Source organism: Bombus impatiens, unplaced genomic scaffold (genome assembly GCF_000188095.3).
Source record: "Bombus impatiens unplaced genomic scaffold, BIMP_2.2 scf_0023, whole genome shotgun sequence".
NCBI classification, from domain to species: Eukaryota; Metazoa; Arthropoda; class Insecta; order Hymenoptera; family Apidae; genus Bombus; species Bombus impatiens.
This window is the reverse complement of record NT_176442.1, coordinates 522,093-541,435: the sequence shown is the minus strand read 5'-3', so window position 1 is coordinate 541,435 and position 19,343 is coordinate 522,093. Positions and strand designations below refer to the sequence as shown.

At 39.3% G+C, this 19,343-nt stretch overlaps 1 protein-coding gene across 3 annotated transcripts in view; it reads left to right on the top strand.

Annotated features, from left to right (window-relative positions):
• Positions 1 to 19,343, top strand: part of LOC100743843 (teneurin-a) — a 114,487-nt gene that overhangs the window by 63,573 nt on the left and 31,571 nt on the right. For all 3 annotated transcript variants that reach the window (XM_012385581.3, XM_012385573.3, XM_012385566.3), the window contains 4 exons: positions 2,325 to 2,605; positions 16,042 to 16,161; positions 16,749 to 17,392; positions 18,376 to 18,589. In XM_012385581.3, coding sequence (XP_012241004.1) covers positions 2,325 to 2,605; positions 16,042 to 16,161; positions 16,749 to 17,392; positions 18,376 to 18,589 — 1,259 coding nt within the window. The remainder of the gene's footprint in view (positions 1 to 2,324; positions 2,606 to 16,041; positions 16,162 to 16,748; positions 17,393 to 18,375; positions 18,590 to 19,343) is intronic.

Genomic DNA, 19,343 nt, shown 5'->3' with positions numbered 1-19,343 from the left:
GCGACGAGTCCGCCGATACTTTTAGTAAATTAATTTTCTGCCGCCGTCTGTTCTCAACTTAATGATCCCCAAAAGAAAAAGCAATATTTATTGCTCGCAACTATTCCTTTCCTCGTTTCTTCTGTCACCCGGTCGGTAAAGCACCGACATCGGGACCTCTGCCAGCGATATTTTCCTTTTTTTCTTCCCCCCCCTCTCTCTCTCTCCCTCTCTCTTCTCCTTTCTACGTTTCACTCTCTTACATTTACGTTGCTTGTGTTCTTCTTTTTTTCTATTCTGGTCCTCTCTTTGCGTCGTGCCTGATTGCTTCCTGGCCGGAGGAAATATGAGCAGACGTTTATAGGATCGCGAAGCGGCAAGAGCTGAGCGCGCGATTATTTATGGCGTTTGTCGAGCGTTGTTAAATAACTGATACGTTACGCGAGCAAGGTGAGACATCTTAATGATCCCTCGCCAGGCAAACACGAGAATTTCCCGGTCCCGGCGAGGTCGATATAAAAAAAGTGATGATGTAGTGGCCGAGAGTGACCCGGTGATTTTGTCGCAGAAAATTCCTTTGACATTTCGTTTCATAAATTTTTTGCCAGTATTTTTTTGCAGCGCTTGCGAGAAGTTCCTCGAGCTTGTTTTATAACGAGCAAATGTTTTAGAAACATCTTTGGATCTTTTATTCCAGTATGTAAGCTCTTTGTATTGTACTGTAGTTAAATTCAAACAAAGAAAAGGGAAGGAAGAATAGAAAAATAATCTCAAGTCTGGAATTAAAGAAAATAGCAGTTTCTTCGATCTTCCCCTAATTCCCCTAATGATGATGAAAGAATAGGAATTAAACTCAAGTGTCCAAAATTTTCGATATGATTCGTCTCATCTCTTCTGCCGTGAAAATTAACCGCTTGTCCTAGATCCAAATGTTCCTTCGCCATTTTCCACAGTCGAAGATGCGGCCAGCAGGCTATGTCCCAATTCGCGCCGTTTCCAAGCCATGTAATTCCCTCCCGTTGCTACAACACCTGCCCATCGTCGGAAGCTCGGCTGAATCTTAAGCAGAAAATTCAATATTAGCGCTCCGGGATGGTATTGTTAAGTTCGTGTAGCCGCTTAGACCGATTTCATCTGACTACGGTAGTGGCATTATTCTTCTACGGAATTTTCCGCGCTAAAAAAGTTAAATATTGGGCGAGTCGTCCATGGTGCGAGTTTTGGGGGTTAAATAAAGTGTATGTTTCAGTAGAGAGCATTTCGAAATGATTATAATCGAGAAAAAAGATCAACATCAATATAGTTCAATAAATAAAAGACTTCTAGAAGTCCTTCCAATTTAAGCTATAGCTAACCTATAAAATTGACAATATGCATCGATGTAGCTCAAAATTAAAATGATTATTAACCTGTCTTCTTTCGTTATAGTTTACCTATCGTTTCAAATCATAGAATATATGTATATTTATTCGGGAAACCGTCTTTGGATCGCTCTGTACTTGTTCATGAAACCGTATTAAATCCCTGTTTCGACGTTGCCCTTTTCACCCAGCGATGGAGAGCTAGCTCTCGATACGGGGATGAAGATAAATATCGTCTGTGATGAAAATAAAATCCTTGATGTAGGTTCGACGTGACTCGGCTTTAACATGTCACCCCGAAGAGGTGGCCTGGCCAAAAGCGTGCTCGACGTGCCATACAACCGCGTCTAGGTTAATAGGAGCGATTTTTACGCGCTGTCTTGTCACGTGACCACTAAAGCGCGCTTGGTCGCGCCCCCTTTTTCTTTCATTGGACGTCCATCTTCTTTCTTCGATGACATGATGAATTCGATGGGTACAATATGTTCCTCGCTTGTTTCTCTGTCGCGTGTTTGATGTTGAATTAATGAAAGTTGTTTGTCAATCTGGATGACCAACCAAATGGATTGCGTAACTTGGAAATTGACGTTATGAGTGTTAGATATCGGTGTTCACAGTGATCTAACAGTAGCTATGATAATAGGTTAGGTTGGTAGGAGGAGAGAATTATTCAGATTGTGATTATGGAGAAGAGTATTGTGAAAAGGGTTGACACGGTATATATTCTCCCATGTGTTGTTAAGGCTATTAAAAGATTAAACCGTTTATGTCAACGTTGGTTATATAATGTACACTGAATCTAGTATTTAATTACTAGACTGTCAATGTTTATGCAGATTCATATCTTCACTAATACAATTAAAGAAATGGGACCGAAGCAAAAATTTGATATAAACTAAAAGTTCTAACCTACACAAATAACCTTAGAAATACAATGTCAATTTGCGAAGTAATAATGCCGATTCTTCGCTGTCTCTATTACAGACTTCCGCCGCCGCAGCAGCAGGTGACAGTCGGTTCTCTGGGTGGTGGTTTGGGTGCAGCCGCTGGAAATGGTGGTACAGGCACGGTGGGCGCCCAAGGTCAAGCCATGGTAATGCCAGGATTTCCACTTCGCGCTGCAGCGGTGCCGCATTATTCACCGTATTCGCCGTCACGTTTTCACATCGACAAACGGTGCCAGCACAGATGCTCCTGGAAGTGTTTCTCGATCGCACTGATCCTCCTCGCTGTTGCGCTGACAGCGATGCTGGCTTACTTCGCCAGTAAGTAAACAAAATATAACCTGGAATATTCGATCAACTAATAAGCTTACGGGAAGTCTCGTGAATTTTAAAAAGCGTCCATGTCTCGTCATTCTTATTTTATTTTTTGTTTGCCTTGAAAATTAAGTTAATGGGATATTTGGATGCCAGGGAATGGGATTTAAAAGGAAAACTGATAATGATTCACAATATAGGATATTGGTTTCGAATTCGAGGTTAGGTGTCGTGAATGCAACAATGTTGAGTAGACGAGTAAAATCAATTCTTACCAATACTCGATAAAAACCGTAGATATGTTTTATCCATTTTATTTTATTTTATAACTATCGTGAATCGATCAGGTTACCTAACCTTGACACCACCAAACCAAAAAGCATCAAAAGTTTAGCACTTTCCACCAGGTTCTGTCGTTCGATTCCATTGAAATTCACCGTTAACCATATCGTGAATTTTTGGAAATTCAGAGGACTCGAATTTGGTTTGTGGTGAATCGATACACAGGCATGCTGAGAAATTCGCCAGTGCGGTTCGCGGTAACGCGAAAATGGCCGCGATCAAAGGGTCGTCTGCGCGGGAATCAAAATACAGTTAATTTATCTATTATGTATGAGTGGGTTCGACGATCGGTCGGTAGCTAGCTCTTATTTACGCCGGCCTCCGTGAATTTATCGCCACTCCGCCCGGAAAATCCTTCTGCCCGTTAATCCGCAGTTTACGCTACAATAACTCATTATCAAGTTGCAGATTTGGTTAGGGAGACGAGATGCTCGGTCGAAATTCACCTGGACTTCGATTTGCCTAACTTGCAATATATAATCTGGCTGCGGACGGAAACACGAGAGTTTCTCCTCTCCGTTGAATTTCGATTTAATGAAAATGATTCCTTGAGACTGCGGTGTATTGTTGGCACTACTGGATGTCAGAGAGAATGGAAAATTTAATAGAAAAAAGATTTTATATGATATGTTAGTATTTTAGTTTTAATATTTAACGAGTATATTTCATCCCCACTTTCGGAGGTTAGGATTTATACAGAGTGTTTCAAAATTATGGACACATGTTTAGACAGACCTGTTACCAAGTATGTATTATTATTAAAATTATCATTATTAATTGTCAGATTATAGAGCTGAAATTAAAATTCATCTAGCATTTCACCTGCTGCTCCGTATCACTCGCATGAGTACTGTTAGACGCAAAACGAGGTAGGGATCGAAAATTTTTCACGGTGTTTCCCGCTTTTCTAACCGTACCATTCCATCTCATTTTCCTATCCGCTGTGAAATGTATTCACCGGTCCTCTGTCGCCGAACGACGACTCTCTTTTTTAACATAATATTTCAATAAAATTCTGCTGTCTGTGAATCATTCGATAAAACCTCTCTATTTTTAACAGAATGTTTTAGTCAAAGTTGATCAAACCATTAATCGGTGAAAATCTAGTTCTTTTTCCCATTTGCAAGCGAGGATGTGTCTCATTTGGTTTATTCTTTGTCCACTGATATTGGTTTTTTAAAGGTAAAAATATTTAGCAGCAACGTGTACGACATTATTTTCTCAGCAAAACTTCCAATGTGAAAGAATTTTTTTCCCAGTGACAATTTTCAGTGAAAATCATATAGTTGTAAAATACTGTAGTCTGTAGCTGTACAAAGCTGCCTTAATTTCCACCGAGCAGAAAGGGAAGCTGCTAGATCTAGCAGCGAACGTAGATATTCTCCCTTGGTCTATACACCGGCGAATTAAATACCGTTTAACGACGGAAGTCCGGATCTTCGATAGGAAGCGCGCGGAGCCGCGCAGTAAACGTTACTAGCGCAATGGTTCGTTTAGTAGCGAGCGGCGGTTGCCTTCATCCGGTTGGGGGAGAGGTGAAAATATTGCCGACCGATGGCGAGGAAGCGCTTCGACAGCGTGGCCCGTGTTTCCGGCCAATAATGATCAGCCTCGAGAAACACTATGTTCTCTCTCTCTCTCTCTCTCTCTCTCTCTCTCTCTGCCTCGTTGTTCATTGGGGGGAGTGTAAAGGGCGAGCTTGAACGGTCACGCGAGAATCGATCGTGCGAGAAACGGCGGAGATATCGGCTCGATTTTGACACCTAGGGAAATTGAGAGACGAGAATTTCTGTTTTGGTATTATTAAGTGTTCACATGTTTATATGATAATTTAAAGAGGTGATAATATTATTCTTAGTTGCTACGAGGTTGTCGGTATATTGTTGCTGATCTTTTTCAAAATTTAATCAATTTAATTGGCAGAGGTTAAATAGGTTAGGAATAACATTTCTGATATGTTAAAGCATTTCACAGATAATTTCTGATGAAGTAAACGATAATAATAGTTAGTGCAGTCGAAAGTTGTGGACTTTATTTATAAAATAAGTAGATACGAATTGGAACGAAATATTAGATGCCCGCCGTAAAATATTTGGCCGTGACTAGGGGATTATAGTGACGTTTATCTTTATCCGTTAATAAGATGCCCGTCACCATAGTTGCGACTTTGAGACGTACAGACGATACGTATCAGGTTTTACTGGCAATAAATTTAGGATCTTCGGGAGCTTATGAGGTCGATTCAAAGAAAATCCTTCCATTCCACGATAGGCATTAACCTCAAATGGGAGCGGCTCCGGCGGTTCTTTCTTACCATGGTGAAATGTAGAGTGCGCAGTTAAGACCGTATTTTTGCCTCTTTCTGTCTCCTGATAGTCGTGTTTATTGTAGATTTTGTGGCTCAGTTACTTGGAAGGATAAATCGATTTATCTTCCAACTTATTAGTTGATGGTTTCGACGTTGACCTCTCTGAATTTCGCATCTACGCTTTTTATTACATATTTTTAGTACTTTTCTTGAAAATATGGTCAAGTATTTGATTGCTCGATCATAATAACGAATGTCTGTGTACAGATTTTACAAATTTAAAAAATCAGTTATAAAAATAATTGCTCGAAGGAATAATTTCCAACAGAAGGTATTTTTATCTTGTCTATTTTTAAATATCTAGGAGAGAATCTACGGCATAAACTATCCTCCACTAGAGTTCAACCTAGACGCTTACGCGAAAAGCCACATACTTAAAACTGACCTATAACACGCACTGAAAACACTTAAAAGCTGGCTGGCAAGCACTTTGCAATAAAACTTTCACGAGTTCCAACCCACGTTTCTCCTGACTCCTCCGCTGATTAACTATTCCGCGCGGTAGTTGTGAAGGGGCGTAAGAAACGTGAGATCAAAGAGTAGCACTGGTCCGTAGTGGTAAGAATCCAGGGAAAGAGTAGCTTAGCCGGCACCGTTACACGAAAATTGCATCGACGAAACGGTGGAAAAAAGGGACGACGAAAGCCGGCTAACCGATTAGAGAAATTAACGCCTGCTCGTTATCTGCGCGAAACACTGGCTCCCTTCGGTAGTGATGCGGTAGCCTGACGAAATTGCGTTTTTGCATTCGGTCCGACTCGACAAATCCCTGAATCCGAAGCCCTCGCGGTCAAGGTCTTTGTTGTGCCGGAATTACGGTTTATCTTTTCGAAGGTGGAATAAAGGGGATTTCGCAGGAAAGAAGGGAAGCAGAGTTAGAGATTGATCGTATTGTTTCTTAGATATATATAGTTCATGGTAAAACTGTGTATCGTACAGTTTTGTTATTTTAGATGTTAGCAGCACACATTCAGAATTGTGTACGAGTAAAAGTATTATACAGGAAATTGTTTGCTCTATTATGTTAATATTATTAATGTAAAAATAGCGTTTTTCTTTAGTTATCAGTGTAAATATTTATTTAGACTTTGGAGGAATTAAAGAAGTTAATCGTGGAAACTTAGGCAGAAAGATTGTAGGTTATTCAATACGATGGTAGTGACGCGTCTGATCATTGCTAGTTGTTTCTACGTAGTAAAGCGTAATGAATTGCCTGATTATTGCTCGCCGTTTCCACTTAAGAGAGTCGCGACGTATGCCTGACCATTGCGCGTTGTTTCTACTTAAGGGAGCTGCGGTAAATGTCCGACCGTAGGGCGTTGTTTCTACTTCAGAGCGTCGTGGTAGTAAATGTCTGTCTATTTCTTGCCGTGTCTACTTACAAGAGTGTTTGACCATTGTCTGGATTATCTACTGTCCAATGATCTCGCTAGTTTTCTATGCATTACGTTCGCATTCTACCTATCTGTAGTTCTTAACTCGTATTACAACGTACCTCGCAGATCTGTTGAAATAGATGAAACAAGAGTTTCTTCCGTTATTGTGTCTTCTTTTTCTATAAATATATCGGATATGAGAGTTGAATAAAAATAATCATTCATGTATAGGAAAACGAATGCAATTTGTACTTGTAAAAGTATTACGTCGTTATTTATCCTATAATATCGTAACCGATAAAAAAAAAAGCACATTCACAAAAGTGCTGCAGTTCCATTTGAAAGACACATTTTGTACAAAGATGGGAATAAAGAAAGTCTAATTTAAAAGAATTGGATGTTCCCGAATATAATTCAATTTTTGTAAAACAGGATCTTTTATAAAATTCATGGAAAGCCCTGAAAATTTCGACACTTTAGTAGAATACTCTGTATATAAAACATTCTCGAGTTACCCTTACTGAACTGTCCCTTGAATCCGGCGTCTGCATTCTTCTTTCTCCTCTTCTTCCGTCCACCCCGTGTCCCTTTCTCTCGCGTGTCTGAAAAGCGGAAGGAAGAAAAGAGGAGAAGATTGCAAAGCCGGATCGGCCTCGAGGAGACTTCGCCAGCTGTTATTTCTGCATTCCGGTAAATCGAGTCGGGAATCCAATCTGCCTGTTTGCTACTGCATCCAAACTACCCTCTTCCACACCCACGCCTCTCTTTTTTCCCTTTATCTCTGTCTCTTTCGTCGTTACCCTCATTTTCAGTCTGTGTTTCTCCCTGGTCTCCGAGACGGTTCAGGATTTTCCTGGCTAGACCGACATCGTTCTTTGAAATTTTCGTAATGTGATTTCTCAAATGAATGTTGTATATTTTTATGTAAATCATTATTGACACTCTATGTATTTGTAGATCCATTAAATTTTTCGATCGGTATTCTTTTCACCTGTATATTTGTTTTACGCTTGTTTGTTTGTTTTAGATTGGCTAACTCGACATTTATTAGATCTAGAAACGATTTAAACAATAAAAATTATCCGCGAAAATGCCACAGTAAAAGGTTATTCGTATAAATATAATTACGAATGATTCAACGAATAAAAAAACAGAAATGGAGAAAAAAAGAAAAGCAGATTGATCGGGACAGCTTTGGTTTTTCGACCCGCGGCTTTAAATATCGCCCTCATTACAGTGAACGTGCTCGACGTATTTGTTGTTGCTGCCACGACCGCTACCGAATCGTTGGCTATTAATAATTGCGAACGAATTTTTGCTCTCATTTCTTTTCACCGAACCGTGAACAAGGAATCGAAGCGTTTCATTGAAGACACCGTGCTCTAAGAGGAAACGAATCACCTCTTGGCCACCGACATTTTTCCTCCCCCCGTCGAATGCCGATATTTTGATTTCTGCACAATTTCCTAGAGTTATCGCTGCGATTAACTACGTGAACTTCGAAGGAAAATAGTTATACAGAATACTGTATCATAGAAAGTATTCCTCAGGATTAAAATCCTTTTACTATAATTATCTCACAAAGCACATTCACAAAAAGGCCTGGACTCCTCGCGTAAAATTACTCGACTGTCTTGCAAATGAAATGGATGTACCTCTAACAATTTCAAACCTGTATAAACGAGACCTGTTTCGAAAATAAACCATCTAAACTTTTTCGAGTTCGTTTCACGAAATATTTTAATATTGCAGCAACATATATTTGCATTTTTAACATGTTAGACATTGCAACGTGATATAGAGAAATCCTCGAAACACTTCCACTAATTTACTATACATAAATAACTAGGAAAAAGAAAGAAAAGGGCAGAAAAAAGAAAAGTATTATCTCTCCGGCAACTTATATTTATACGATATTTTTTCCCCCGTTTCGTGCTCCAGATTTATCCCCCTGAGGTATTAACGCGCGGTTAAGCGTCACAACGTATACCTTTGTGTACGCGTACACCTACGTGTACCTTTCCATTTAATAAATTAGAAAGGGGACCGGTCTATCGTTGTCCCGACAGGATGCCTGAAAATTAAATCACATTTATGTAGCTGGCACTCGAAACGATGGGTCGCGAAAGGAGGAGGAAAGAATAGGAAGCTTTTTCGACATCGATTAGTTGGATTCATCGGCGAAGTTTACTTGGCAAACTGCGATTTCGACAGCGACGACGTTACGACCTTACGAATTTCTCGTATGGAATTTTGGTGTCTTCGAATCAAATTAATTGGTAATCTCGAAGAAAACATTTTCTACAAATAAAAAGTTCTTCGATTTTCGTTTAGATATTTCCTAAAGCTTTCTCGGTGTTTCTTCCGAGGAGACTATATACTTCATCGTGTACGAAATTTCATTTAAGAGAAATAACGAGATTCTTTTTGCCCACTTAGCGACCACCGTAGAAAAATTTCTTATACATGAAATGCATCGATTTAAAAGTATTGAAATAAATATCTGCAATGATTTGAATGAAAACTGAGATTGTAGATCGTAATACCTTCTTTCAGTACCAGTGAAAATTATTTACATATTACATTTATTAATTTACAGGATATTCCGTGTATATTTAACTGAAAAACGTAATGTGTAAGACTTATTCATCTCTTATAAAGCGACAATTTTTATATTCAGTACACTGCCAACTAATTCTACATTGCCAAGACCGTTCGTTTATTTGATTCTGGAATTATTAAATAGACGTTCCCATTCTCTTGAATATTTTGAAAATATCGATGGCCACTACCTTAATTATGCTGCTGGCTTATTTGCACAACTCCATGAATTTATTACCTAGTTTTAAAACGCTTTTGTTTTCCTATCTGACAGATTGTCTCTTGTTTATACCATACACGTAGAATCTATTTATATAAAGATCTATTAAAAACCCAAGAGATTTACAAGTAACTCAAAGAGAATATTTTATTCGTACGAGTAAATTGTAGAAAATGGAAAACTTTTCAAAATATTGATAGACTATTGTAGCGACTTGATTTCTTGGAAATTATACTGCTATCAGTGGATTAGAAGGAACGACAGTCGGATCGATGGTAAACATTTCATTAAAACGCACGGAAAGAAAGCGGAAGCATAAGGTGGGCGTGGAAGAACGGATAATCCTTCGATAATCCGGGAATCATTCTCGGGAATGAATCGCTCTATCGATCCGAGGGAATATAATTGAAAAAGTTGTTCCTTTGCTCTCGTCAGTCGAGTTGCCTGTCGTTCCCAGCCGACTTCACCTTTTCCCTGTCTGGAATCAAAGGGTGAATTCAGGTGCTAGGCTGGCTGCCCTGTTAGGATAGGAAGGAGGAGGGGTGTGTTTCATCCTTCAACCGATTTCAAATTTCCGGCGATTTTGATGATGAAAGTTCACTGTCTCCGCCATCTCATACAGTTTCCTTTTTAATACGTTTGTTACCTGTAGCGTGGTATTATGCTTTTCACAGTTAAAAGCGTGTAATAGCCATTTAAAAATATTGGAAAGCCGACTACCTTGTGATTACCTATTATTATGCATTATATTACAAATTTCTCGTCGTTTCTATTTTTGAAATTTCACGATGTTGAATGGGTCGATGATTAATCTTGCTGAGGAGTTTTCGTAGTTTATCAGTTTGAGAATACGGTGCAAGGGAAATTTATTTAAGGCGAACAGTTTTGAATTTACACGAAATATTCACGCAATGAGTAAGGAATTAGGTTAGATTAAATCTTAGGCGATATATTTTAAGTTTAAGGAAGCACGCGTTTAGTAGCCGTACAATATTTCAGCTTTCAACCGTCGTTCTGAAAACTACAACTTTCTACATTAACTCGAGAAACAAATTTATTTATTAAAAGAAATAATAACAATAAATTCTACCCGACCAACGTCTATTTCACCAACTCACCCAATTTTAATAAATTATTAAACTCCGATCCTCTCCATATTTACCTGACAAATTTCGTGCGCCCCTGACCTGCAGCTCGCCCACAGGGAAATACCAAGCTCATCTTCAAAGTCGAACTTATTTCGAGTTCCGCTATCGTGAATTTCAATCCACTTGTGCTACGGTACAATAAAATTCACCAAACGTACCTCCGCACGTACTCGTTTTAACGTGAAAACACAGACAGAGCGAAAGAGAGAGAGAGAGAGAGAGAGAGAGAGAGAGAGACGAATTCGCAATTCGAGGGTTAGCCATGGTTTCATCGTGATCGGTATACGGGTGCGCGTGTATATACGCATGCATGCGGAAGAGAGAGGCGGTCGTGTGACACACACGTAATGCACGTAGAAGGGGCGATTGGCGATCGACGCGAAACGAGGACGAAAACGACGCCACGGTTGCTCCTGATGCTCGCGAAATAAGGTCAGTTCACAGTTCACTGCAACTCAATTTCTAACGATAGTTACATAACGAGCAGCGTCGATCTCACGGGGACGCTCCTTCTTTTCCAGTTATTTCGCAGCGCACGGTATCCACAGCTAGAGTTAGTCGATTCCCATGCTCTCGCGTGCATAGTGCCAAGGGAGGTATATAGAGGTCGCATGCGTGCTTTTCCACGCGCGGACAGTAATTTGTCTGTCACCGCTGACGCGTGGAATCAAAGGGACGATGCTCGTAATTGGAGTTGCACGCTTGGTTCTTGGGGTTCGTTCGTTGTATCTTCTTTTTTTTCCCTCTATTTTTATTTTCTTTTTCCTTTTTTTTTTTTTTTTTTTTCGACGGAGAGGTGGAAAGTGCATTGACGGCAGAGTGTGCGATGAAGTTGATTGAGAATTCTGATGGAGAATAAAGGTTGAATATGTATTTTAGTATCCTTTTTTAATTGCTAGTCGTGACAATTAAAAAAAAGGAGGATAGCAAATTTTGGTACGCGCTTTTGGTAAGAGGTATCTGTTGCTTCTATTGTACTGTGTACGTGCGATCAAATGAAAAAAATAATTTCTATTAATAGGACGATAAGAGAGATTGGAAAAAATTGATCTTACCGTTAAATGCGCAATCTGACACCGAGTAGATTCTGTATACGCAACAGACAGACGATCTGAATGATTGACTACATGAACATCAAATAATCGGCATAACTAACAAAAACCGATGATACCTAACAAAAACCCAATACAGACAGATTTGTTAACAGACCGCAATCAAAAGTCGACCCGACAAATATACATATCAATCGTCGACGCGCTAATGGAACACGCTCGTGCAATGTCGTACATGTGAGAATTCTATTTGTCAGCCCATGAATTTAGCCGGATGACGCGGGAAAGAAAATATTAGCCGACATACAAATTACCGTTTCCATCGGTATGACACGGACCTCACCTACGATTGATCGGTTTTCGTCTCCGTAGATCACGCGACTTCTATACGCGAACGTTATTACGGATGCGATAAATCGAAGGAGTATCGTCTTATTCTAATTACCTTATCATTGAATCTTTTCACTTTCTTTACATTTAAAATTTAATTCGTATTTGGATAACGTAGAAACGTTTGGAATAATGTTCTTATTCGATCCCGTTAATTTAAAGGCTGAAAAGCGGTTCGTTTTATCGAATAGGAGAACAACCAATAAGAATATAGAAATGTATATTTGTGCAAGGAAAATAGCAGATAGGTAGATATGGATAAAGAAAGCAGTAAAAAAGCAAATAAGCAATCGATCAACTAAGGAGCGATAGTTTATGTGGAAGCGCGAACGAAAGGAATTGTAAGCCAAATCCATTTCTAGGCTGAAATTGATTAAAATAATCAAACGAAAATATCGAAAAAGAAGAGGAAGAAAGTAAAGAAAAAAGAAAGAAGAGAAATAGACAAGTTAGCGAGAAATACTGATGAACAGAACGTGATTTTCTATTTGTTAGATTGTTCGAACGATGGTAATACGTTAATTCAATTAGCCAAGAGCACGGAGGCAACGAACGCGTTGATAAGCCAAGAGGTCGTTAGACACGTTGTATTGTAAGTGGTATGAGGAAGAACGGCAAAGGGGTGGGATGTTCGCTTTTAAAAAGTCTCGTTAACCCGCGTAATTAATTCGCTGCTGGCGGACGCGAACGCGGCCACCGGGACAGATAATTAATTCAGCCATGACAATTCTCAGCCGCGGATAAGGATTTTATTGTGAGATTCATTGTGCCGCTTTAAATTTCATCGAACTGCCCTCTCATTGTCTGGAAGACATTAATATAGGAAAATGAAGAGACGGATGTTTAGCGAAACTTGTGAGAAGTACAGGCGTTATCTGTGTTCATCGTACGAAAAGATCGAAGAATTAAATTAACAGATTCGTCATAATCTCGTGTCATTGTTTATCTTGTTGAATTACATAAATATTGCACGTAAGTATAGTGACCCACGTCTAATCGTTTTGCAAGCATCGGCAAAGTACGGTATTAGGAATTAGCTTAAGACAGTGAAAAATAGCGAAAGTAATTAATGAAAAAATAGAAAAGAAAGAAAGTAAAAAATGTAAAAAAATATGGAGTATAATAATTTGGTATTATTACTGGTTATACACATATATTTAAAATGCGAAAAGATTAATGCGCCTGCAGATCCGTTGAAGAAATATCACTTTGACAAATTAGGGGGATTCCTCTGGAATTAGGTTTATGATGCTATAGTTACGTACGGAGGGTATTTACGAGAGAGAATACCTGAAATTCAGGTCACCAATTTGGCTCGAATTTTGTGCAGAATTATACGTGTGTAATAATATCCGAAAAGTGTAGGGAGCAGCGTTCGAATTTTCTGGGAAATCGCATTTCAAGCTGTAAAATTTTTATGGTTAACAAGATTCTGTTAATTAAACGGTGGCATTAAATTAATCGAGCTTCGAAGAATCCCTTGTTTTAAACGTACTTCTCTCTGTGCTCGTAATTCCTTTCACGTTTTTTTAGTAGGCTTAAAAAATGTTTGAAACAATGATAACAATAATGATAATCGTAAAAACACATTACTAAATTTTTGTTATATTTTTCACGTATAATTAAGTTTCTGTATTTTTTTTTTTTTTTTTTAATAATCTTTACGATTTACGTATTTTAATTGAAACTCTAACAAAACTTTAGCTAGTAGTTTTATCTATTTTCGTTAAAATTTACGTCCTCCATTCAATCTTCAGCTAATGTTTCGTTCATAAATACGTTGAGTATGTATATACAGACCGCCATGAAAGAGTATCGGGTGGCCTACTTCTTTTACAACCCCATTAATGTCGCGTTTCACATAAACAATATCGGCTTCTGAAACTGTATTTGTAGAATGTTACCGCAAATATGGAGAACGAAATACGTTAGCGGCGTTATAATGAAGATCGTGCGTTGCCAACCGAACTGCAACTTACTACAACTGTTTATAACTAACTAGAATCACCGTTGTTTTGCAGTGAGAATTACTCGTTCCACACAAACCATAGCCATATGCAAGAAAATTTACGGATTCGTGAAGAAAATTGCACATCAAACATATATGACACAATTTTTGCAATAAAAACAGTGTCTACGTATATACAGGGTGCTTGGTAACTGCTGGTACAAGCGGAAAGGGGGTGATTCTACGCGAAAAAAGAAGTCGAAAACATAGAATAAAAATTTTTCGTTCGAGACTTTCTTTTCGAGAAAATCGACTTTGAATTTTGGCTCGGTACGCGTGCACTTTATCGCGTCTCGTTATAACGGATCTCACTGTAGATCGTTGTCTCGATGGAAAAATTAAAAAAAATAAAACAAAATTTTTATTCTATATTTTCGACTTCTTTTTTCGCGTAGAATCACCTCCTTTCCACTTGTACCACCAGTTACCAACCACCCTGTATATAAAAATAAAAACGTTTCGCATTACGTATACACGTAACATTCCTCCTATAACAAAAAGTTGGGTAGATCGACCAGAGTCGATGTTTTACTATTCCAATCATCGTTTCTGATAGTTACGTCTAGATTTTACCACCATAAAAGGTCGAAATCTATAAAGATCCTATGCACCTTCAACTTTCACACAAACGCAATTAAACTAAAACGATCCTTAGCCTAATCATAACCAACAGAAGGTAAAGTGTACCGACTGAGAATTCTATTCCTAAGAAGTAAAAAAAATCTACGGTTAAAAATAACAAAGAATTTGATAAAATACCGTAAAGTAGAACTTCGTAATCCGTTTGATCTTGAAATAGAAAGAACGTACATTTTTATTGGCAAACAGGGAACTGGACCAATTACCAATGGCGGGTATTAAACGCAGAAACAGAGGCGCGGCCTTTGTCGTTCGGCTCGCCGCGCCGCCTTGAAAAGTTACCAAGGGTGGTCGGGCCGTGGAAATCTAGTGTCCCATCGTAATTCGAAAGCGATTATTCGAATTTATGAAGCCATTAGGACGCCACGGGACATTCCACCAAAGCTCTGTTCCTGATTCCTGGCGCAATAAAAGAGTCGCGTTACGGTGGTATTTTGTCTGAAGTGGCGGCCACCTACATTAAGAATATAACAAGCTGATTGCGTGCGCCTTTGTTGTATGAACGAAGCGTACGGTGTACGTGAGCGCCTCTGTGTATGTTTATAAAGAAAGCTGGCCGACGATGGCACCGTAAACTTTCTTACGATGTAATATCGCGGTGGTCCAGCAACGTGGAAATTCTCGCGATTGCGCCATTCTTTCCAAGATCGAGTGTTCTCCAGCGAAATGACGAATCTATGGCTCGTATCTTCCGATTGGCGCGCAAGAAGCTTGCGTTTAAATGGATAAATGTAAAACATGAAATGGTTGCTTCCTTATTTTACTCTTATGTATATATATAAAATAGGAATATATATATATATTCTGGAATTGCTTTTCTAGAATAATAGGATTTTTATATTCCTCTCGAACGCAACGATTCGGTAGAACATCTTCCGGTTAGAATTCTTTGGTTCTCTTAGGTTTTCGTAGAAACGACGCGTAAGCAAAATTAAACGAAAATTCATGCTTTAGCGATATGTGAAAATACAAATATAAAGCCACCTTTAAACGAATAAAATAACTTTGACGTCTGCTCGTAAAACAAAAAGAGGTTCGATCAGTCGATATGCTTTTTAAAATCACGCGATCTGTGGAAACAAAGTTTTCATGTTCCATTCCACTTTGCCGTGTGTTGCTCTATAATACATATATCTCAAAGCTATTTTGAAAATTCAAACACTGTAAAAACATGATCAAGTAGAAAAAAAAACCTGTTTACTCTAAAACAGAACTGATCCTCCATATGTGTTATCGATATATCTCCTGCGAGGCGTACGATGTTTGATGTTAAAGGGGAAACTCTGTTTTCTTTTCAGCAGTGAGCTCCATGCGGCCGATAGACAGCACGAAATGCGTAGTGGTCCAAGACGTGAAGGCTGTCACTCATGAGAACGCGCACGTTCACGACCCGATATCAACGCAAATACCCACCGAAGGTAAATATCGAGCGGTATCAATTTGCATCCACTATGCATGATGTAAATACTCCGGCATACGACGTCTCGCGGTAATTGCTTTTGGGAGGCGTCTGCTACGTTCGAATGGCTTCCCCGGCCTGATATCGGCCGTCTCGTATATAACCATACAATGGCCACACTGAGAATAATATCGGTTCTGATGTGTAGCTACGTTCGTCGAGTTATGCTACTGGAACATTTGTCGCGAGACTAGGAGACTAAATAGCGCGGCAGACGTTTCCGCTTTGACCGTTAAAGTCGTTGAAGACACCATCGAAACAGAATACCCATATTTTCCTCGATTTGAATTTTGTAATCTTTATAAAAAAAAATGTCTACTTGAGGATGTGAACTCAATCACACAGTTATTCAATTATTATACATTTTCGAAAGAATATTCTGTACTCTCGTTCGTCGAATATTTTTCGTATCTTAGCCATCCAAATAATATCTTTGTATTTTCTCGTTCATATAAAGAGGAAACTTTAAGATACTTTTACTCTAAACTACGTAAAATTACGCTTAATAAGAGCTCAGAACGTAATCGAATTGCTGCTGCTACGCAGAGTCGCTGCCGACGAGCACGGCAGAGCACTCGAGTGCGTCGGACAGTGCCGGGGACCAACAGAGTGACCCTCAGATTCAGCAATCAGCACAGCAATGGCCGGCGGTTCTCGAGCTGCAGGCATACAACGTGGCTCACTCGGCTGTGATCTCGCCTTACCATTTCTGGAACACCGAGTTCCGGAACAAGCAGCCCGCCTTCATCCGACTGAACCTTACTCTACCCTGGGGCGCGAACTTCGCCGTCTACGGAAGACGAAACGTCGCTCCGAGTGTCACGCAATACGATTTCGTAGAATTCGTGAAAGGTGGCAGAGTGGATCATAGGCTGAAACGAGACACTAGCTCAGAGGCTGTCAGTTTCATGAAAACAGCTGCGACTGAAGCGCGATCTAGCGACAATCGGTCGTACCAACATGTGCTGATCAAAAGAACGATCGTAGAGCCGATGATGGTGAACGTTAGCCTGCTACAGTATCTGGATACCGGACGTTGGTTCCTTTCGGTGTATAACGACGAGTTGCAGCCATACAAGGTCACCCTGGTCGTGACAGAAGCCGAGGGGGTATCGACTACCTGCCCCAACGACTGCTCTGGAAGAGGATCCTGTTATCTTGGAAAGTGTGACTGCATCGATGGCTATCAGGTGTGTATCCTTAGGTTTCTTCGAAGACTGCCGCGAGGTTAAGAAGGTTAGGAACTTTTAGGGTGGTAAAGTTAATGAAATACATGAAAAAGATCTAGTTTTAATTGAAAGAACAGAAGGAAAAAAGATAAAGAATCAAAAGTTGTTTATCTTTTAAATAACTTTAACCTCACATTCTATCTTTTTAATGGTATGTTTCAGTACGTTCGATGCTTGTATAATATATTATGTGTACTGTGTGCTAAATTTGTGTCGAATCATTGACCTGTACGTTGTGCCGCTCCCCTGTTAGCCTCAACTGATGAGGTGAATACCTGTTATATAACAGGCAAGGTGGGGTCACTTTAATCGAGATCAAGTGGACAGGTAGAATATACGCTGCAGCTGGATAAATATATAACCACACTTACATTAATGTTACGTTAATTGATTACGGAACTGCGAACATTAATACATGTAATAAATTGCTGTTTATCTACCCACCTGCATATAAGCAGAACATTTCAAAAGAACACGTATGGTTCCGCCTAGGGATTAATTATTTTATAGGTAACACGAAAAACATTTCAACGTAAATTTCTTAGTTGCAATCATCGTTAATTACTAGTTTTTAGAAAGTCAAAAAAGAAAAAATCTAAAGTACTAGTTCGAAAATCGTAAAAATGAGAATTCACGATCGTACATAATCATCGTATTTCAGTCTCGACATAATACCGACAATCATTCTAAAGAATAACAGTCTTTTGCCATCCAATACCACAATTTCCTAGACCCACTGTCACAAATCTTGCACATAGTCGCAGGAAATCACTTCGAACGATTCAATTTGTCCATCAACCTCCTTCACGCAGCGATTCGAAAAGAATTACATAACGATCGAGGCGATTAGATCGCGAAATGGTGTCGCTAAACTCGCTCGTCGATCATATTTATGGGAGAGCAGAGAGAATGGAAGATAATAGAAGAATCGATGAAAATTTCAGGGGGCCGATTGCAGTAAGAGCGTGTGCCCGGTGCTGTGCTCGTCTCATGGACAATATGGTGGTGGTATGTGCCACTGCGAAGACGGCTGGAAAGGTGCCGAATGCGATATACCATTAGGAGACTGCCAAGTTCCTGATTGCAATCAACACGGACAGTGCGTTAGAGGATCGTGTGTTTGTAATCCTGGCTGGAAAGGCTCCTTCTGCGACGAACGTAAGTTAAAAACGTGTCTGGCTATTATAGATACTTAGTAGTTACTTTAATACAATTTAAAGCTCAGATTGGAATCAGCAAACAATTTTAAAGTACTCGCTGCTTCTGTTATCGATTGAAACGTGGAAAATGTTTGCAACGATTCACGAGAAGATTGTTAGCAACATGATTTTCGTAGGAAAGCAAATAATTTAAAAATTTTCTAACAATTTTAACGATAGCGCTAAAAGATACGAGAAGCTAAGTACAAAAATTTAAATACAAATTTAAGCATCATAAAAAATACTCGAATTTCATAATGGAATGGCCTAATAAAAATGCTAATGATCTTAGTTGCGTAAAAAAAGAAGAGAAAAGGTATACGAGGGTAAGGCGAAATACGGAGTGTATAAGCGAAGTACGGAGAACAGTGGAGTTCAGTTAGGCGAACGATCCAAGTCTGCGTTCGACGTCTAGTAACGACCCCTTAAGACCGATTGTTTAATCGGCTTCTCGCTCACCCTCGAATTACCAACGTTCTTGGCGATAAAACCGTGCAGAACTTACTTTCAGCTAGCTGCGAGCCCCCTGAAACGCAGGGTGCACGTCTATGTGATCTGGATTAAGATTGACATTGATAAGGACACTGATAAGACAAGATTGACATTCTCAAAAAAAAAAAAAAAAAAAAGGAAGAAGAAAAAAGAGAAACAAAATATTCATCAACGAAAAGATTTATTGCAATTAGTTTATTAGATGATTAGCTCTTTTTTGA